General features: G+C 42.2%; 1 protein-coding gene across 1 annotated transcript in view; it reads left to right on the plus strand.

Moving 5' to 3' along the window:
• The window catches only part of CACNA1B (calcium voltage-gated channel subunit alpha1 B), a 1,447,778-nt gene that overhangs the window by 1,110,064 nt on the left and 315,012 nt on the right, over positions 1 to 22,702 (plus strand). Inside the window, exon 24 of the mRNA XM_030207102.1 lies at positions 3,317 to 3,423. Coding sequence (XP_030062962.1) covers positions 3,317 to 3,423 — 107 coding nt within the window. The remainder of the gene's footprint in view (positions 1 to 3,316; positions 3,424 to 22,702) is intronic.

Consider the following 22,702-nt stretch of genomic DNA (forward strand, 5'->3'; position numbering starts at 1 on the left):
AGCTTCATCAGAGGTATGTATGACCTCCGCGGAGTCAACTATTTGCGAGATCCTATTCCTGCTTCGTTTAGTTTTGAGATATTGCGCAAGAAGGTGGCTTGCTTTATTACTCTCTGCATATAGGGTCGATTTATGAGTATGAATCAGGTGCAATGCCTCTTTGGAAAGGGTCGTGTTAAAATCATACTTTAAGTTCTGCAAGCACGAAAGAGTCGTCGGATCATTATCTACAATGAACTTATTTTCCAGTATTTTGATTTTAGTAGTTTTATCAACCATCTCTCTTCTGTGCCTGCGATTTTCCATGGCGGAATAACTAATTATGTGTCCCTGAATAGTAGCCTTAAAAGCATCCCACCACAAGAGAGCCCTACCCTCCTCCAAAAGGTTGAAATGAAAGAATTTGCACTAAATCCTCATGCCTAAAATTGGGAGCAGAACCTGGTGCCAAATGCTATTCTATAAGCCAGTGTGTCCTGGATTACCCCTTGACAGTCAGGTTTTCAGGATATCCACAATGAATATGCATGAAAGAGATTTGCATATAATGGAGGCAGTGTTTGCAAATCAAGTTCATGTATATTCATTGTGGATATCCTGAAAACCTGACTAGCAATGGGTACTCTGGAACTGGACTTGGGAAACACTGTTATAAACTGTGCCCAACTCTGAGCACCATTTATAGAATAGCGTCTAGTGCGAAAATTTATCAATGCTGACTTAGTGCCATATATAGAATTTTGGCCTATAGGGTTCATCCCAAATTGAATGTTTTGAGAAATATCTTGAGTCAAAAAAGGTGGATCACCAACTTCTCATCCTGACTTTCCACTTGCAGAGGATCAAATAAGATACATTTCTATGTTCTCCCTGACTAGGAGTGAGCTTTTCTGCTGTTCTACAGCTGCAGTAGTGGAACACAGTACATTTTCCAGTTCCAAAACAGTCCTCTCATAGCTTGCCACATCCAGCTTGAGCCCTAAAGAAAGGTTTGCCACTGGAGCCACATCCCTATGGAGGACTCCGTGAATGCTGGTGAAACACAACCACCACTGTAGAATACTTGCCGGGCTGGGAAGAAGTTTCCTCCATCTCCTCAGTTATCCATGGTCTATGTAGCCAGTTATATCACAACTAGGCTAAAGATCACATTGGAACCAGATGACAAGAAAACAGAGGGAATACAAGAGAACCTTTCTTATTACTACATTGCCATAATTAATAATGCTCCATGGCTCAAGTGTCTGCAGATGGGTAAGGGCAAGTTTCACCCTTGCACTTCTCCACTGAAAAGAAAGCTGAAAAGAAATCTCAAACCAAAACATGGGGCAGTTAAGAGCACAGCAGCAGCTTCAGAGTATCCTGCTGTCATGGCTGTGTTGGATCCCACCCAAAAATGTGTCAATTTTGTTATTTTAAATGCAGCAATCAGCAACTGTGATGCCAGGCTAGCAGATCGGTTGATAATTTATTGACAAGTTTTACAGGCATCTATAAAAACTCCTGTCAGCATGTGCATATGTTGCAAAACATTTGTGGAAGAGATTAAGATTTACCTTATGAACACACACATACAGCAGCAGCCCGTGTGAATTGATAATTTAAGGTGTTCTCCTGGGCAATGTGCTGATACACTTTACATCAAGTGAGTCATTTTTGTAAAGACTGGTCACACATCTAGTGGTTTTAAAGTTGCATTATACAGTAGCAGCCTTATCACAGAATCTTAGGGCAATTCTGTAAACACTTGTCAGTAATCTATACATCAGCAACACAGGAGAGATCATTTCCAGCAATTCTTTCAATCTAAGTACTACCTCCTACTATTGTGAGCTGCTGGGTTGTTTGTGGAGTCATTGAAAATTACATGAATACAAGTTGTAATGCTAATGCTTTACAAGATGTCAGAAAGACACACAGGTCTGTTTGGTCGCAGCTTTATTTTCCATCATTAGCCTAAGGGAAAGAAAAGGCTCTGCCATAAAACATAAAACAAGTCCTCTGGAGATAAAGCAAAGAAGCAAAAATGTGGTTGTTTGACTGGGCTCATAGCTCAGCCTCAGAATTATGTGAATCCCGTGGCCTAGCGGGGAGCTCCATCCCAGGGTGAGTGGGAAGGTAGCTGGCATCACTGCAATGATTGGCTAAAGAAGCAGTGCTGAGGAAAAACTCTTGGGGAGATTTTTCAGCTGGTGGGCAAAGGTACTTGAATTACCTTAGATATGCTGACTGGAGTGACAGCTAATAGAAAAGGAAAACATGGGAATAAAATATTTGTTTGCCTAGAAATAAGTAAGACTTGCAGTTTAATTTCCAGCTGTTAGCTATGTTTTATCTGCACAGTGTACCTCAGAACTATGACAAATTCATATTTTTAATAATCATCTTGTCCTCCATTCCTCTCCCTCTAATGGAGCTAGTTGTTGCACCCTCATTCTGGCAGTGATCCCATCTGCCCTCCCTCTGAAATAAACTTGCATAATCATATCTATGGTGAGATTGTGAACCTATGATTTTATTAATTTGCCTCAAAATCTGTGGGGTTGTATGTGTGAGCAGGCCATTCAAGTATGTTTAAATGAAATGATCCCATCTCACTGCAGTCCCACCAACATGCATCAGGGATATTTTACTGTGTTGAGTGCAGCAAAGCTGGTGTGAGATGGACTGAAAGAGTATCTTGAATCTAGTGTCAATATGTGATATGCATATAGAGACACAATGAGAAACCTGCCACAACACTTCCCACTGAAAAATCAGTTAGTTCAGTCTCCATGTTGCTTTTCTTTGAGTTGATACCTAACATTTTTTTTTTCATTTAATTTTTCCTTTCCTAATAACTGCTCAAATATGCTATACTGCAACAGTACCCTAAAGTTAATTGGCTTTACATCCAGGAGTATCTCCTTGTGTAATGTGCATACAGTCTCATTAGATGTCTCTTTTTATTTGAAGATCAGTTTTTTAACCCCCCTAATTAAGGTCTTTTTCATACGCCTGCACAAATAATTCAATCAAATAAGTACAAAAGCCTCAACCATCTCAGCTCTCCAACCTTTTCCAAAACTCCATCTGTTGCGGAGATTTGCAGTTTTCAATGAAGTCCACTGTTCTAGAAACCCTTTGTACAATGAGCCACTGGAAAATGCTTAGGTGATTCAAATCCTGGGACAAATGGAGAGTTTAGGTGACTTGAGAATGGAGTAGATGTAATTTGGTCCAACTTCGTCCCACCCCCTTTGTCTCAAATACGGAATGCTACATTTAGCATTGCAGTAATATTTTATATTATTTGCCTTTTAATTTCTACCCACAGATGATTGATCTGGGACTTTTGCTTCATCCTGGTGCCTACTTCCGGGACCTGTGGAATATCTTGGATTTCATTGTGGTTAGCGGTGCACTTGTTGCTTTTGCATTCTCGTAAGTCATCTCTTCATAACTTTAACTCTATCATTTCAAATCATCACTGATGTAGATAGTTTTTTTTTTTAGATTTTTTCCTACAGAGAGAAGGTACATTATTCTGTACATGCTGTTACTGTCACCTGCATATTAAATCTTATTGTTAAATACATGATAAACAGTGCTTCCATGTCCAGTATCTGGAATCCCTGAATTAACTTTATATTTTGATTGTATTAACTCATGCAAAATTACTTTATTCACATCAACACTGCCTCTTAGTATAGAACAGGTAGACTTGCATTTTCTTCTTTCTTCTACTTTTATACCACCATCCTGGATGGCATGTTGGGGCAACTCAAGAGCCCTGACTGGCTGAAGGATGCAGAAGAAGTAAACCTCTTTGCTCCATTCTTCTTCTTCTAGAAGGGGGTCACCCAATAACAGCAATTGTCTTTCCTGTCCTCTGAGTTCAGTACATCCTGGTGATAATGAGCTTCTGTTCTAACCAGTCATATCAGATAGACAACTGGAGCCTAAGTCTCCTGTCCTATAATATCCAGTGTCATGACCAAACCATAGGACTAATCTGTATTTTAATGTCTAATACAGTCAAAGCTGAAAATATTGTTTGAAAAGTACTAGCTGCAAAGGCACCTTTATATACCTCATCTATGTTGGTTTTAAGCAGTAACATAGCAGAGGTATGTAAGGCACCAGCCATCTAGGAATATCATGCCCATCCATTAGGGCTCAAGAAGAGCAGGGGATGATTGAATAAGACCTATCGTTAACTTCGCTTTAGATTATAGATTCACCATCACCATTTCTAAATCACTTTAAGACACTGATATTAACATTCAAAGCAGGGGCGTAGCTAGTTGGGTCATGGGGACATGGGTCCCCACAGATTTAGTCCTGGCCCCACCACTTACGACCCCTCCCCTGCCGCTGCCACCGCAAGGTACCTTTGCTGGCGGGGGTCCCAAACCCCTGCCAGCCTTAGTCTTCATCGCTGGTCTCCAGCATGTTCACTGATCTGTGTTGTGAGTCCTGACGTCCAGCACATCCTGCAAGTTCCTCAGTGCTCAGTTTCACTTAAAGGAACATGCAGGATGTCAGGACTCACAGCACAGGTCAGCGAACGCGCTGCCAGGGGTTTGGGACCCCCGCCAGTAAAAGTACCTTGCAGTGGCAGCAGGGGGGAGTCGAAAGTGTCAGGGGAGGAATGGTGGGGGGGGTCGAAAGTGGCAGGGGAGGGTCGACAGTGGCTGTGGGGAGGTCGGTGGCTGAGGTAGGCGGGCTAAAATTTGCCCCCCCACCTTGGACTCTGGACCCCCCTCTCGCCAAGGTCTGGCTACGCCTCTGATTCAAAGCATCATTTGAAAGTTAACTGGCAAATCTTGATGTCTGAAATTTTTCTTCTGCTGACCTAGTAGATTATGTCCAGTTAAAATATATCCCACATAGAATTTTGGGGGTCAGAAAAAAGGGAGCACTGGGAACATTCAGCACTAGTATAGTTTATAGCAGTGTTTCCCAAGTCCAGTCCTGGGGTACCCCTTACAAGTCAGGTTTTCAGGATATCCACAATGAATATGCATGAAAGAGATTTGCGTATAATGGAGGCAGTGTATGCAAATCAACCCAGGGTCAAGTATTTGTTTCCTTCAATAAAAAAAAGGGAAAATTATGTTGGTGTCCTGTGCTGTTAACAACTGTTAGTCAATTTTGCAGTAAATGACTAAATACATTTTTATCTAAAATGGGGTTATGTTTCTAGGTTTCTTGTTAATTATAAATGATCAAAGAATTGAATTAGTTGTAAAATGATATCCTAATGAATGTGAATTGTTTTTCCCCCCACAGAAATGGTAACTATCCAGAGGCACTTGTGGTTTTGTTGCATCCAAAGGGTGTGTCTGTGCCACATGTTTGATTTACTGTTTGGTTCTGATCATTCTGTAGAAGAATATGTTGATATTGATTGGTGTTGTGATTTATATTCCTGCCTCTCTGCTTGTGTGTGTGTGTGTGTCTCTCACTGACTGTAAGCTCTTTCTTTGTTTTCCTGTTGCTGGAATCTCTCTCTCTAGGAGTTTCTTGGGGTAATGTCATGTTACTGTTTCTACCTGCTCTGTGTTATGCTTGTTGATGCGCACATACAGTTATTCCCTGTATGTGCTGATACCCATTATTCAGCCATGCATCGTCATATCGGTTCCTCTTTTACTAGCATTCATTATCATTCTTGCTGTCTTCCTTTCATCCCTTTGGGCTCATCCATCTCCTCTTTGCTCAGTAAAGACTAGAGTCTGCAAGATGGCTGCCATCATTGAAGGAACATATTGATTCAGTTTGTAAAATGAATACATTATGTGGAAAGATGTGAGTGTTTTGGGGAGGGGGATGCCATAGAAGAATCAGCTTTCAGTTGAAGGGGAGGATTTCAGAGTAGTCACTGAAAGTTACATAGCTCTTGATTCAGAGGTATGGCACATATCACAGTAATAGAACAGCTTTTCATAGAGATTGCTCATGAAAATAATGGAGAAATAGCCATGAAACAAATCATTCAGGATATTTCTCCTCTTTTGTATTTACACATTTAGGAGATTATTTTAGAAGCTTCTTCATGTGTAAATAGCAGCATTTACACTTGTAGATAGTCATCACTTACAAATAACAACTTTAGAAAGGCACTATTTATGCGTGGAGATCTACACCACATATAGATATCAAGGGACTAAGAGATGGGCAGGCCAAAAATCTAATGTGTATTCCTCATTTTATAAGAGGAATACACATGGTGGCCAAACATTTTACATGTTGGTCTTTACACCTGCCCTGAGGCATGCACAAGTGCAAGCTTGAAATGACAGGTGCACAGGCTTATGAAAACGTCTGACACCTCCTCCTGATAGCATCATTGTTCCCCAATCCCCAGACACCCTCCCCCATCCCCCCTAAACAGCAACACCAGTCACTGACAGCATTTCCAAAGTCCCCCCAATCCCCAGTCCCCTGACAACAGCATCACATTCCACTCCTCAGTCTCTTACCAGCATTTCTCAAGTGGTCTAGGTGTAGCAGAAGCGGAACCAGGTGGTGACCTAGAACATATAACTAGTTATTGTTTTTACCTTATTTGAAATGGATTGTAACGTTCTCTTTTCTACTTCCTGCTTTTCCTACTTTTTCAATAATTGGCCATTGTAAACCGCTGTGTTAATACTTTCTATATAGTGGTTTATCAAATGAAAATAAAATTTGCAAACTCTTTCACCCCTGATTTGAGGTGAATTTAACCACTCTCAATTTACAGCCACTTCTAAAACACACTTTCTTTAGCTTATAAAGATTCTTCAGCAAGTCCTTGTTAGGTGAGCTCTGAGGATAGGATTAGGTTCTTTTCTCTTACTTTTCTATCCCCCATTGTCCTCCATTTTATTGATATATTGACTTAATTCATTGTACGTTTTGCCTCTTTCCTTAGTTTATAATATGTAAACCACTTTACTTCGTCCTTGACAAAGGCCAGAAAGGTGACAGATAACAAAATAAAAATAAACCAAACTAATCTCCTGCTCCATTCTGGGTGCAAAATGACACCCTTGAACAACTGCTGAAGGTCAAGGGCACCATTTAGAATCCAGAGCTAAATGGAGCTGGAGCAACTGGGAATCAATCCTTATTCATCTAGACCATCAAGGAACCCCTGATAAGAGCTGGGGGGCTGTCGGGGTGGAGGGTAGGATATGATACTGTTGGGGAGAGTACAGGGGGGCAGGGGATGTCAGTGTTATTGTTGGGAAAAGCAGAGCTGGGTCTTCAATGATGATGTCTATGGGAGGAGGGTTTGGACTGACATGGAAGGGTTGAGGGAGTGTGTGGATGTCAGGAACTCAACTGCTGCTCTCATGCACTATTGGAAAAGAACTGGATATTTTTCCCCATATGCAGCTTTTTAAAATCACTGCTCCCACTGAACATGCTAGCAAATACTTGTGCACTCCTGCATGTCCTTATAGTATTTTACAAAAATTTCATATTTGGTAGAGCCTTTTTTAAAATACAGGGGGAACTGTGAATATCCCAATCTGGATTTCTGTTTGTGGCCATGGATGGCACCTCACTTTTGTTGTCGTCTACTGTCATCCCTCCCCCCTTTGGTCTCCCTTAGGGTTTAATTATTTCCCATCCCACTATCTCCTTATTATGTGAACATTTGTAACCTAGCACCCTTCTGTGGTTTGCCTTTTCTTTTCAATTTTATATTTTATATTTAATTTTGTGAACCACTTAGATATTACTGATTTTTGATATCCTATATAATAAAAAGCACCTCCAACGTTCTGAAGCTGGCAGCGTGGACAAAAACATTGAAGCATTCGTGCTTCTGTATCCATCTCCTGACACGAAGACGTCTCCCACTTCAGGGAGCGTCAGTAGCGACAGTGCCCAATCAAAGCAAACTAGCGCCAGCAAACTCCAACACAGTTTAAAAAAAACCGCCAAAGGTGCAAAAAGTTCTTCAAACAAAGAAAAGAAAGGAAAAGGGCATCAACACTGCCGGTAACAACGGATTAACACCCCCCACACACACACACGCGCGCGCGCGCGCAACATCCCCCCCTTAAAATCCATCGCAGCCTGCTTGCCTGACGTCAGGAGATGGGAACTGCTTCGAGTTCAGCAAGAGTGAAGGGGAGCAGGGACGGACGGTGCTTCAAACTGCCTTTAGTTTCAGCTGTTCCTCTGGTCCCGCCCTCATTTCCTGTTTGCCAAACAGCTGAAACAATTGCTAAGGAGCCTGAAGCTCCCCTTCACTCTTTTTTTAACAACAGCCAGCACTAATGAAAGGGGGGGGGGGGCTGCAGCACACATCCCCCTTCAGATAGGAGCAGGAAAAAATAGTCTTTGCAGTCCGGAGCATCTGACAGGTTCCTCTGCTGCAGGGCTTTGATCGGTGCCAAACCCCGGGGAGAAGAATGAGGCAAGCAAACGCCTCTCTTACATATTTGTCCCCTGCAAACTCCAGTAGGAAACTCCAGCATGTCTAAACGCTTCCAGCAGGGCTAAGTCAGACCTGGGAAAGCTCCCGAAGATCTGTTCAGAGATCTAAATCCAACCAGTTAGGAGTCAACTGAGAAATATTACAGCTCGGGCGCTGCACGTACAGAGCAGCAGCTTCAGCGCAACAGTGAAGGGGAGCACGGGCTGCAGCACACGTCCTGCTTGCAGTCTGAGGCCACAGAGACTGACAGTGGGTGCATGGGACCAGAGAGGGGGGGGGAAGGGGGACCAGGGATGAGATGGGGAGGGGGTCCAAGGATGATAGGGGGGGGGGGGTCCATGGACGAGAGATGGGGGGAGGTGGTCCAGGGATGAGAGATGAGGGAGAGGGTCCTGAGACCAGAGATGGGGGTCCTGAGACCAGAGAGGTGGGGGTGGAAGGGGGTCCTGAGACCATAAAGGGGGGGGAACGGGATACAGGGCGAGGGGGCACACACTTACTCTCTGTCTCTCACATATACTCTCACTGACACACTCTCTGTCTATCACACTCTATCTCTCTGTCACACACACACAGTCTCTGTCTCTCAGTCTCTCTCTGACACAGGGCCGGTCTTAGGCCGAGGCGGCCGCATAGGGCCCCGTGCTTAGGGGGGCCCTGCGCGGCGCGCCTCAGTCAGCCTTGACCTAGTTCCAGCCGCCCAGGAATCGCCGCCGCTCGTCCCAACTGCCCGCCCTCTTCTCTCCCCCAAGATCGATCCCTTTCCTTTTTTTCCTTTTAAATTTACCTCCAGTCCAGAAAAAAAAGGAAAGGGATCGATCGTGGGGAAGAGAAGAGGGCAGGCAGTTGGGGCAGGGGAAAGAGGGACATGGATGGGATGGCAGGGAGAGAGGGGAATTGCTGGATAAATGGGTGAATGGAGGGGGGCAGGTGAGAGAGGAACAGATGGGAGGGCAGGACCCAGGGAGAGGAGAAATTGCTGGAAATGGAGGGGAAGGGAGAGGGGAGAATTACTGGATGTGGATGGAGGAGGGAAGGGCAGAGAGGGCGAAGGATGGACTTGGATGGAATGGCAGGGCCCAGGGAGAGGAGAAATTGCTGGAAATGGAGTGGAGGGGAGAGAGGAGAAATGCTGGATGTGGATGGAGGGAAAATTGTTGAATTTAAGGGCTGGATCGGAACACTTTGAATGCAGATGCTGAAACTGGAGAAAGGATAGGGACAGTGGGCTACAGATGGTAGACAGAACACATAAGGACACAGGGGGATGGTGGACATGGTGAGAGAAAAAATATCAAACGGAAAGAAGACACTGCATAAAACAGAAGACACTGGGACCAAAGCGAATAGAAAAACTAAATGATCAGACAACAAAGGTAGAAAAAAAGTATTTTATTCAGAATTTATTAATTGGAATATGTCAGCTTTTAGAAATGTGCATCTGTGATATTTTGCATGTAAGTTTCAATTTTTCTAGTATTGCTGCATGCTGAGTCTGACTTCTTGAGGTAACTTTCCATTCAGTATTTTGCCTTCATATTTGTTGTGTCATGTGTTTTTCATGTGTGATCAAGGTACAGTATCCTGCTAGCGTGTAGTATTTGCAGCCCTTTTTTTTTTTCACAAGGTAGTGTATTGGTGTTTTAGAGCCTGGTGTAATTACAGTTCTGCCTTTCCATGCATAAGGTTGTAGCTCGTCCTGTCCTTGGAATTAGTGCTGTTATGATTTGGTAAGGTTCTGACTGTGTTTTTGCACAAGTTTGTGTATAGTGTTTTGCAGTGGAGAGATTGTGTGTCCGCACCTCTGACACCCCGGGGTTATGAGAATTGGAACTACTAATTGTGGACTTGAACTGAATAATTTCTTGGGAGGGGGGGGGTTCATGATAGCATTGTGCTTATTTCAATCAGTTTTTCTGTACAAGTTTAGCTTCATTTGTCTTTATTTGAAATTTCATAAATAAAAAATTTTCTAAAAATTGAATAATCTTATCAATGGGTGGGGCGGGGCTAGGATAGGGGCGGGGCTAGGATAGGGCCACACCAAATTGGTCTGCATAGGGCCCCGCACTTGCTAAGACCGGCCCTGCTCTGACACACACATTCCATCTCTCACACACACTTTCTCTCTCTCACATACACACTCTCTCTCAAACATACACACTCCGAGGAAAACCTTGCTATCGGCGTTTCATTTGAGTCAGAAACGGGCCTTTTTTACTAGTATTAAATAAAGTTAAACCTTGATCCATCTCAATGTTTTGTGTAAAATGGGTCTTTTGTTATACGTGGCGGTTCTTGGACTCTTTTATCACATCCTATGAGAATCTTTGTTAGCTTTGCCTCAGTAAGTTCATATAAGGTACCACTGAGAGTTCTTCAGCAGATCATCTTGGTTTTTAGCTTTTTTTCCCCCCTATATTTGTAGGTGCTTTGCATAATCTTTTAAAAACAAATAAAAAGAACAATCTACTAAAACATGCACACTTCCTATCATAATCCAAAGTGGAATAATCTATTTCTATTTAAGATTGTGATTCTAGTTTTTCTGAGCATCTTTATCCTGTACCAGTCAATTCAAACTCTACCTTCTGAGTATCAGTGTTTGGTGCAGTCATCAGTGGATATTCTTTCCCTATAGCTAGTCCTGTGCTCTGCAATTTGTCTCCATCTGATGTATGTATGGAGGACTACCTTACCTTTTAAAAGCTAACGTTTGCTTCTTTGAATAGATCTTTTGGTCTGAGGTTTAAGATATAAAGTTTAAGTTTTAAACACATTGTTCATTTTTTTTAATTGTAAATTTTGATAGCTTGTACATTTAGATCTTATGAATAAATATTCCTGATGATATTCAAAGCAAGTTAACTAACTATCCAGTCATTTTCAGTGGCACTTAATTGGTCAGTGGCACTGAAAATGACCAGTTAGCGCCAAAGTGGAAGCCAGCTAGGTCAGGGTCATTTCAGGGGCACAGTCTGTTCAGCTTCCAATATTCAGAGCTAAGTGGCCATGTTTAGCACATAAATAAGACCAATAAATAGCTGTCCTGTTTTTATGTGCCAGCCCATGACCGCTTAAGTCTGAACCGAGTTAGCCAGCTTTAAAAAAAAAAAAAACTGAAATTCAGTGCCAAAGCCCACATAGGGCCTGGCATTGAATTTCTGGTTTTAGTGCCGGCAGTGGACAAAAAAATGGCTCAGAGACTTCCAGGTCTCTCAGCTGAGTGGAAGCACGGCCAAAAAAGATGTTTATTATTATTGCGGAGGTGAATGATGGTGAAAACAGACCGCTTTTTCGATGGCCGGCCTCAACTGCACTTTTGTTTTTATTATTGCGGCGAGGGGACGGAATGACGGCAAAAACGGATGGCTTTTTTCGATGGTCGGCCTCAACTGCACTTTTGTTTTTATTATTGCGGTGGGGGGGCGGAATGATTTTTTTATAGCGGTTTTTCATCAGTTTTCAATCCCGCGCAGCTCCAACAAGAAGTACAGACCTCTTGTTAGAGTTTCCAGCATTAAGGCAATCGGAAAAGCTTAGTGCATCTCATTACAATAGGGTTTCTACACAATTTGCTCATGTGCATTCCATTTTCGTTAGCTGCTACTGTCGTCATAAAATGGCTTTTAGTGCATGCCAGGGTTTACAACTTGCTCGTTATTGGCTTGTTAGGTTTAGTGCATCTGGCCAACAGTCTATACAGTTTGGAATACTGCCTTCTCAGGGTTCTATGGGTTGCCTTCTAACTGGCAGAGAAATCTCTCATCAAGAAGAGTAAACTGTCATTAGCTAAACTTCCTCAAACATGACTTAAGCTGCTCACAAGTGAAATTAATAATTCAGCCTTTTCAGACTATTAATACTGAACAGTTCTTCAGTAACCATAGCTAATCTGTTTTTAAACTGGCAGCTCAGGTTGGATCAAAACTGTTCCCTGCTAGTTAATTTAATAATTTCTAGCAGAAGTTGTTTTCTATCAGTGTTCATATAAACTATTTTTTTAAAAACACACCTTTCCCCTGTAGAGCCTCCTAACAACCATGTTGGCTCTCTGACACCTAACTAATGCACCATTGTGCATTCACACTCTGTCATACAACTGTCATTTTCAAATATTCAGACACTTACTAGTTAACTAAAGCTAATTTCACTAGAAATCATGACCAGCACAGACACAATAGTCTTCCAACTGCCATAACAATGTAGCTTGGAATCTCATGCTGTCATCCTGCTGACATCAGCATCAGAACATGTCCATATTAAAGCACAGTCACGCTAAAGTCCAGTATTACCAAAGCGACTTTTATTCTTGTAAAAACCCAAGGTTACATGTGTTTTCTTATTGAATCAAAAAATCTGTGTATTTAGAGAGTCGATGAAAGTGGTTGTAGGACTGTAGTTCAGCTTCTGTACTTCTCATATTTTGACAGTGTTGCTGTTTTGCCAGAGTTTTTCTTGAGTTCAACAAACTCTTGACAAACCTATCACATTCGACTCATCTACATATCCATGCTGGGTGCCTATATGTTATACATGGATATCACGATCTGTAGGAATACATGGAAAAAAGCTGACTGTGTACTCTTTTCTTTTTTTTATGGGCAGAGTGCCAGAAATCTGTACTTGCTACTAAATTTGGAGTACTAAATGGTTAGAAAGAGGAAATTTCTACCAACCACATGCTTTGAAATTACACATTTTGTTATAGTGCCATTAGAAATATTGTTCTTGTTTGGTGGCCTGAGCCAGAATCTGTTTATGCAAGAATGTAAAATGGTTGTATTTTTATTTTCTATTGTATATATGATTTGCAGTGAAGCAATGGATACCACAGCTTCCGTGTTCCTTAAAATAAATAGAGCTTCTATTTCCTTCCCATAGGTTAAACAGGCCTAGGTGTGGTATAACCTGCTAATTGCTGCTGTCTAGGGAAATCACTGTAGATCAGATCAAATGCATACCTTCAGAAAAATGCTCATTGTCGCTTTTTGCTTTTAAAAATATAATGATATTTAAAACAAAAGGAGCCCTGAGGTGATATTACTTTGGATTCCCTAGCTGTCAGTTACTGGTCCTAAGGATGATCTCCTATAAAGCAGAAAATATGTCATCCTGCTCATCATAAGGAAAAGGGCTCCATATTTCTGCTTGTCCTAAATTGGGACATAATAAGCATTGCCATACTGGGAGAGACCGATGGTCCATCAAGCCCAGTATCCTGTTTCCAGCAGTGGCCAATCCAGGTCATATGTACCTGGCAGGATCTCAAAAGAAGAATAGATTCCATGCTGCTTATCCCAGGAATATCAAAATAAGAAAAGGAAGGTATCTCACAATACTTTAATAGCTTAAAGGAGGTGGAGCCTCATATCATTAGACACTACTGCTATTCACATCACTCCCGTGGTGAATCTATATGTATGTGTCAAGATAGGCACACCTGTGAAATCACGCACCAGTTTGTTAAGTTAAGTGTTTTACACGTTGATACAGTATAAAAGAAAATACTAAGCTGTAGATTTAGGTGGGTGGAGGACAGAGTCAATGATTATATCTTGACACATACATATAGATTCACCACGGGAGTGATGTGAATAGCAGTAGTGTCTAATGATATGAGACTCCACCTCCTTTAAGCTATTAAAGTATTGTGAGATACCTTCCTTTTCATATTTTGATATTGATTTAGTTATTTGAAGGAGGTTACATTAGCCAAAATTATTTTTGACAAGTATCCCAGGAATAAGCAGTGGATTTTTGAGGCCCACCTTAATAATGGTATATGGACTTTTTCTTCCAGGATCTTGTCCAAAACATTTTTAAACCTTGCTACACTAGTTTTAAATGTACAAGTTAGTAACTTCATTGTGTGCCCCCTATTCATTGTACTTTTGGAAAGAGTAAACAAGCAATTCCATCTTCCCATTCCACCATACAATGATACCATTTTTTCCAACTTCTAACTCTTTCCATGTCTGGGCATCAGCATTGAATATCCAGATCTGCAGTGATACCCAGAAGTTATGCTTTAAGACGAAGACCATTCTTATTTGTGTTTGTTTTCTGCAGTCCCTTTTAGTGCAGCTGATATTCAGTGCCTTACCCGCATACATAAGTGGGCAAAGTTAGGACTACTGATTGCATGATCCTAGTTGTCAGGTTAGATATACGGACATGGGCACTCAATATCGCTGATGTCCCTATAATGTCTGACTCCACCTCCAGACCACCCTGTCTCTGCCCAGACAGTGCTGTGGGAAAGATCCTCTCCTGTCTACCTTAAACCACACTGAATATCAATCCTCATATTGCTGAAAGGGAGAGAGGTACCTGGCTAGATTTTCTACAGTGGGGGTTCTCAATCCAGTCCTCAGGACACACCCAGCTAGTCTGGTTTTCAGCATATCCACAATGAATATACAGGAGATAAATTTGCATGTACTGCTTCCATTGCATGCAAATCTGTCTCATGCATATTCATTTGAGGTATCCTGTAAACCTGAATGGCTGGGTGTGTCTCGAGGACTGGGTTGAGAACCCTTGTTCTACATGGAAACTATTCTGAAAACTGGGAATTAGAACCTATGTTAGAGAGGTTGCTACTGAACCTGATACTTACAAATGGAGAGAGCCTTTCTGATGTTTTATCTCGAAAAGCTAAGAGAAGCTAGAAAATTAGTCAGGAAAGCAAATTCAGAAATGAAAGAAAAAATAGCCAGTACAGTAAAATGTGAGGCAAGACACTTATGACAGGAGGACTTGCAAAAATGGCATTGCCAGACTCAAGAGTGAAGGGAAGAAATATATAGAGACAGACAAGCTTAAAGCAGGATGGCTTAATAGATATTTCTGTTCTGTTTTCTCCAATGAAGGGCTGGGAATGGAACCACAGAAAACAAACACAAATAGGAATGGTCTTCATCTTAAAGCATATGGGAGTAGACTTAAAGATCTCAATATGTATAGTTTGAAAGAAAGGCATGATAGAGGCAGTTAATAAATTCCAATAAATAACTGTTGGTACAGATATTTGAATCCTTCCATGCTATAAATGCACAAGAGGTAAGCCTCTTTCAACTGAAAGGAAGCTCTGGAATGAGGGGACATAGGATGGAGATGAAAGGGGATAGAGTCAAAAATAATGTAAGGAAGTACTTCTTTATGGAAAGGGTGATGGATGTATGGAACAACCTCCCAGTGAAGGTAAGGACAGTATCTGAATTGAAACCATGAGGGAAGCACAGAGAATAGGCGTCAGAACAGGGCAAGCCACAGGTGCCATGGAACCCCCTCCCCAAATTAATGTTCCCTCTATTGTTCATGGTTGCACAGCAGGCACACCAGGACCTGCCCATTCCCTTCATGCTGACATCCCCACTGCTGCTGCTGCTTTTCCAGACCAGCAGCATTGGTTAAACAAAGATTAACAGGGCCGCACTGTTCATACTTACAGCTGTTGGTCCCGCCCCTCTCTGACATTATTTCCTGTTCTGGGACAAAGCCAGCAGCTGTAAGTATGAACAGTGTAGCCCCACAATCATTTAACTTTTGCTTTGCTGCTGCTACTCTGGAGCAGCAGCAACGGTGGTGGGAAGGTGAGAGAAAAGAGGGGGGACAGATGCTGGATGTAAGGGGGGGGGGGGAAGAGAGGAGTCAGACTCTGGATGTAAGGCTGAGAGAGAGTGCAGACACCAGATATATGAGAGAGAAAAGGGGCAGAGAGAGAGGACAGACACTGGATGGAACAGGAAGAGAGGAGCAGATGCTGGATGCATGAGGAGGTAAGAGGGGGACAGATGCTGGATGGAAAGGGGAGACAATGGATGAGGGGGAAAGAGGGGGCAGATACTGGATGGATGAGGGGGTGAGGGGGACAGACATTAAATAGAAGGGGATAGGGGACAGGTGCTGTATGAGGGGTCAAGAGGGGGCAGATACTGGATAGAATAGGGAGAGAAAGGAGTCAGACACTGGATGGAAGGGGAAGTGGGCAGACGCTGGATGGATGAGGGGGTGAAGAGGACAGACACTAGATAGAAGGGGAGAGAGGGGACAGACGCTGGATGAGGGGGAGAGAGAGGGAACATGCTGGATGGAAGGGAGCAGAGAAAGAGGGTAGATGCTGGATAGAAGATGGGAGAGGGGGCATATGCTGGATGGAAGGGGAAGATAGCAGGCAGATACTAAATGGATGAGGGGGTGAGAAGGGGCAGATGCTAGATGGGAGGGGAAGAAAGGATAGAGTTACCAAGAGACTGGGGAATAAGAGGAAATGAAATAGGAGAGATAGAGTGAGGGAAAGAGATGACAAGCTTTAAGTAAACACAGTAAAAAGAGGGAATGAAGAATGTATGGTGAGAAAGAATACAACCTGGACAGAGGCTGAAGAAAGCTGAAAGGAAAAGGAGAGAAAAATGACAATGAACAGGAAATCCTGGCAACAGTGTTAAGGAGAATCTGTTCAAAGCTCTGCTAAACAACTGATATTCCACCAGTGTTGCTATACTCATATTATATCTCTCATCAAGTCACTTCATTGGCTCCCTATCCATTTCTTCATCTTATTCAAACTACTCTTATTGACTTACAAGTGCATTCACTCTGCAGCTCCTCAGTACCTGAATCAGTATGTCTTCAAATCTAAGCTAAAAGCCCACCTTTTTGAGGCTGCTTTTAATTCCTAACTCCTATTCACTTGTTCAGTACCCCTGTCTGTTTTATAATTCCCACCTTAAGTAATTTCCTTATCCCTTATTTGTCCTGTTTGTCTTGATTAGATTGTAAGCTCTGTCAAGCAGGGACTGTCTCTTAATTGTTCAGTGTACAGTGCTGCATTCGTCTAGTAGTGCTATAGAAATGATAAATAGTAGTAGTAGTAAAAAGTAAATGCTAGACAACAAAGAGTGTGGTAGCTGTGTTAATAAACATTAATAAATATAAGATTCCTTTTACTAAGCTGCTGTAAAAAAGTGTCCCTAGCATGCCCATACACGGATTTTCCCTTTGCGTTAAGGCCATTTTTAATGCACCCAGCAAATGGCCCTTTTGTTTCTTTCTAGAAGCGGTTTCAACGCTCCGGTGCACTTTTTGCTTGACTGCGGATGATCTTTAGATCTTTTGTGACAAATATTGTTCTTAAAAATATAATTACCGTAGTTAGACAATCAACTATACGGCATAATACTCCTGAAGAAGGCGCACGGAGTGCCGAAACACAGCTGTGTTGAGTCGCCTCTGATCTTTTTCCAATAAAGAATTTATTTTTCACCAGTACGTCTCCTCCAATCCTTAAGAAGAGCCTACCCTTCCTACTCTTTGCTTCTGTGATTTTTTTTCCATATATGGCCTTGCATTAATGTTGCCATTAGTGCATGGTCATTAAAAAGAATTACTGTGGAACCACTTACCAACACCTATTTTGTAGGTGGAAAGGGTTCGCACGGAAATCCAGTGCTAACCACTTAGCATGTGGTAATGTAGACGTGCTAACTGATTAGCACAGGAATGCCTACTCTCCACCCTCCAGACATGCATCCTCCAACAAAAGAAACATTTTTAGCACACGAGTAGCATGCAGATTTGGAACTTAACGCAGTTCCCTGTCCAACAGTAAGCACACACTAGTGCTTACCGCAGCTTAGTAAAAAGGCCTCATAAATAGAAAATGGAAATAAGGAGATATCTTTTTATTACACTAATTTTATACCTTTTTGACTAACTTTTGGAGACCAAAACATCCTTCCTCAGTCAGCATAAGAGCAGTATACTGTCCTGATCTGCAGAAGGAGGTTTTGGTTTCTGAAAGCTAATTGAAAAAAATGTATTTTAATAAAATGGTATGATATTTTCCATTTTTTTGTTTTATTTTTATTTGTTAATTTATAATGAGGTGATTGGAATATGTCAGTGTTTGAAATTTACATTTGCTGTCTTTATATTTTTGCACAGTACAGGGGGACATGCATCACTTTTTTTTTCTCTGATGTTGCTCTATGGCTTCTTGGGGGTTCAGACTACATATTTCTGTTTTTAATTTGTAGTTAGTAACTCTGTACTGGGTGAAGGTCTATATGTGTTCTGTGTATGTGAAAGATTCATGGTTTTCTGTTAGCATTGTGCAGGATCGATCTTTACTAATCTACTTATTTAGTTTTTTAATAGATTTACTGATGTTCTGGTGCCATCTTTTCCTAGGCAGGTCCTTGTTGTGTGACTCGTGGAAGTTACTGCTATTATGGTATGGTAGAATTGCTCCGTAGGTCCTGAGTGACATTTGTAGTATTTTGTATTACGTCACAGTATGTCTGGCAGTGGCGATCCTAGGTCGGCTGCCAACCGGGGCGGATCGCCACTACGGACCCCTCCCCCCGGGTGCAGCGGCGTCTGTCCCCCTAGGGTGCAGCACAATGCCCCCCCGGGTGCATTCTTGACTGCTTGAGGGTGCAGAGAGCAGCCACACGCCTGTCGGCTCCACTGGCTCCCTGCTCCCTCTGCCTCAGAACAGGAAGTAACCTGTTCCAGGGCAGAGGGAGCAGGGAACCAGCGGAGCTGACAAGTGCGCGGCTGCTCTCTGCATCCTCCAGCAGCGTGCACCCGGGGTGGACTGCCCCCACCGCCCCGCCCTTCCTACGCCACTGATGTCTGGTACTGGATTTTGGATTTAGTGCTCACAGCAGTGTTTGTGGTGCCATCTTTTCCTAGGCAGGTCCTTGTTGTGTGACTTGTGGAAGTTACTGCTATTATGGTATGGTAGACTTGCTCTGTAGGTCCTGAGTGACATTTGTAGTGTGTTGTATTACTTCACAGTATGCCTGGTACTGGATTTTGGATTTGAATTTAGATCACACCTTTCTCAGTAATAGCTCAAGGCAACATTCAGGTACAGTATGTATTTTCCTATCCCTGGAGGACTTACAATTGAAGTTTTGTTCCTGAGACAATGGAAGGTTAAGTGACATGTCCAGGATCTCAAGGAGCATCATTGAGATTTGAACCCTGGCTTCCCTGGTTCTCAGCCTGAGGAGGGGTAGAGAAGGAGAAAAGTGCTGGAGACCACAGGGGAGCGAAGGAGAGAAGAGACATGCTAGGCACCACAGGGGTTGGGAGGGGCAGTGAGAGGAAGAGGAGGAAAGAAATGTTGGTCACCGTAGTGGGGGGGGGGGGGGGGGGGGTTCAGAGGTAAGGAAGAATGCTGGACACCATGGGGAGGGGGACTATAGAATGATAGAAAAGGGAAGGGGAGATGTTGGAGCTTGGGTAGAGTTGGGGTGGAGTTGGGTGGAGTTGTGGACAGAGCTTCCCCCCTCCCCCCCAACAAAAAGGCATTCAGCTGCTCCTGGCACAGAGGATCTCTGAGGGAAAGGAATTGTGGAGCTTAGTAGTTGGAGTGAATGTGCAGACTGGGTAGGCCTTATAGTGCATATCTGCCCCCATTTTCAGTGGTGATGTGTGTCAAATTTTGGTCAGTCAAAACTCAGGTATAGTTATGTGTTGGGTAAACAGCTTTTGAAGCTGGGGTCACCTGTTAATGGATAATTTCTCAAAAGGGCATTAGGACATTGCAGCCACAACACCAATTGATAAAGTAACCAATTTGTGAATAAGGTGCCAAAACCCAAAACTAAAAAGACACCTGAGTCAGTAACTGGTACAGTTTTCATGAAATGAGGTGTAATGTTTCCATTTGTAAGTTTGTGCCAGTTTTCACCTCTGAGTTGAGGCCTCTGGGAAGACTGTGCAATGCTAGGGCGCAGGTGGGAAACAAAGGGGAGAAAAAATTCAAAAAGGGTTTGCAAAGTGAAAAAAAAAATCAGACGTGGTGTCATGTGAAGTGACAAAAAACACCAGGAGAGAAGGTTAGATGAAAGAAAATGATACAAAATTATTAATCTTAGTTGAGGATCTCAGTTTGCACAAATCAGTGCTTTCTGGACCTATTTCTGGAAAGATCCTTAGTGCACAGAACAAACAAACTGCAGAGAAATCCTGCCTGCCAAAAGTACTGAAGAGAGAGCTCAAACCTTTGTTGTTGAGGGGGCATATTAACCCTTTAAAGGGCCCTACAGAAGCATAAATGGTGAGTCCCTATGTTCTAACGTACATAGACATTCAACACACCCACAAACATCTCTGTATATGTCTGTGTAGATATACATATATACATGCAGTATATACACATATTCATACATAAATATGAATTTTTGATGCCTATAAATATACCCACACATACTTATAGATTTATGTGGGTAAACTGATTTGGCCAAAAGTACATGTAGGGTTCTACAGAGGGCAAACTCTGGACAGATGTAAGGGTGGTTGTTTTCGGTGGGATTGAAAAGTACTACATGCATTTCAAACCTATGTGCATCATTTTCATGGAAATTCTGCCTTTGAAAATTAGGCACCAGTTTTGTATCTGTGGACTTATTTTTAGCTAGATGGGCAGGCAAGATTTGTCTTCAAACTAATATTCATTTACCAAACATATAACTCTTGATTTTTATAATTATACACAGTCAAATCAATATTCAGCCACTGGTCAGTATTTTTTTTAATGCTAATCACTGCAGTCAAATAATATCTGTATATTTACTGAGTATCCGGATACTACAATGAGCGTCATAAACCTTACCTGATTATTCATGCTCGCTCTGAGCACTGTGTGGATAGTGCTGAGGTGGTCTGTAAGAATATTCAGGCTCTATATTCAGGCACTATCCAAATAGGGTCAAATTCTGTAAATGGTGCCTTAAACATCGACATCGAAAAATCACACACTTAGCATAATTCTATAAACTACACCTAAAGTTAGGTGTTTATAAAATATGCTCACACGCTGTTCTTGCAACTAAAATTTAGGCGCACCCATTTAGGCCAATGAGAATCAGGCTTAAATACCTGCGCCTAACTTAGGCGTAGATCAAGTGTATTCCATAATAGTGCACATAGTTTTTTTAAGACACCCACTACCTGCCTATTCCATGCCCATGGCCATGCCCCATTTTTGGCTGTGCACACCACAGTATAGGATACACCTAGAAAGTTGTGCACTTAAATTCTAATTAAAGCCAATTAGTGCTGCTAATTGTTTAAGTAACAATTATCAGCGCTGATTGGCATGTTAATCAATTAAGTTGTGCGTGCAATTTAGCCATGTGGCCAAATTAGTACGCACAATTTAAGGCACCATTTATAGAATTTGGGGGATAGTTGTGACATTTGTGAGCCCTTGACCCAGAGGTGGCTACATGAGGATCACTCAACCACCTCTGGGTAGACAGAATCCCAAGAGTATCCCAAAGAACTGGACTGGATTGCAAGTGGAGGTGAACTAAGGTAGCTTTAATGGCAACAAAAGAAACACAAGTCAAAAGGCAAACAAATGGTTCAGCAGTAATATAAGAGGACAGAAGAGAGGACAACTTAAGAAGGGCTCAGCACTGATGACATCACCAGCTTGGCTTTCACTCTACAGTGACCCCACAGACCCCACAGGTCACTGGCTAGAACTGCAGGCAGGTAAAACTAATGGGTCTAGATGGACTAGGGCACTGACGAGCAAGGCACGGATGTCAACGACTGTGACAATAGTTTTTCTTAATATCTTGGTCAGTTGTGCTTATCTTGGCTAGCAGGTGCTGTTATCTGGATAAGTGTTTTTGAATGTTGCCCATGGTGTTAATATAAATGTTAATTAACTGCTTATTAATGACAATAGATTTCTTACTCTGCACTGGTTATCAATAGAAATCAAACAAAATAAAACATGGAAAAGAAAATAAGATGATACCTTTTTTATTGGACATAACTTAATACATTTCTTGATTAGCTTTCGAAGGTTGCCCTTCTTCGTCAGATCGGAAATAAGCAAATGTGGTAGCAGATAGTGTATATAAGAGAAACATCAAAGCATTACTTTGACAGTCTGACAGAGTGGGAGGGTGGGGGTATGCAGGAGGACATCAAAGCATTTCATTGATATTCTAACAGGATGGGTGTTGGTAGGTGAGAGGAGGGTAATAAACAGAGAAATAAACAGAGAAATACAACTTTATGGATTATAATGGGTTAGAAAACATAGATCCTTGTTAAGTTCTGTCTGTTGGGTGTTAAAATATTCAATCATTCTTATTTCAAAGGTCTTACGTTCCTGTATTGTTTTAAAATTACCTTTCAGTATTCTTACTGTGAAATCACTGGTGCAGTGTTCTGGTCTTGTAAAGTGTTGGCCCACAGGGGTGGGGGCTTGACTGGCACCGGCTATTTTCATGTGATGTC

This window comes from Microcaecilia unicolor, chromosome 6, assembly GCF_901765095.1.
Source record: "Microcaecilia unicolor chromosome 6, aMicUni1.1, whole genome shotgun sequence".
Lineage (NCBI taxonomy): Eukaryota > Metazoa > Chordata > Amphibia > Gymnophiona > Siphonopidae > Microcaecilia > Microcaecilia unicolor.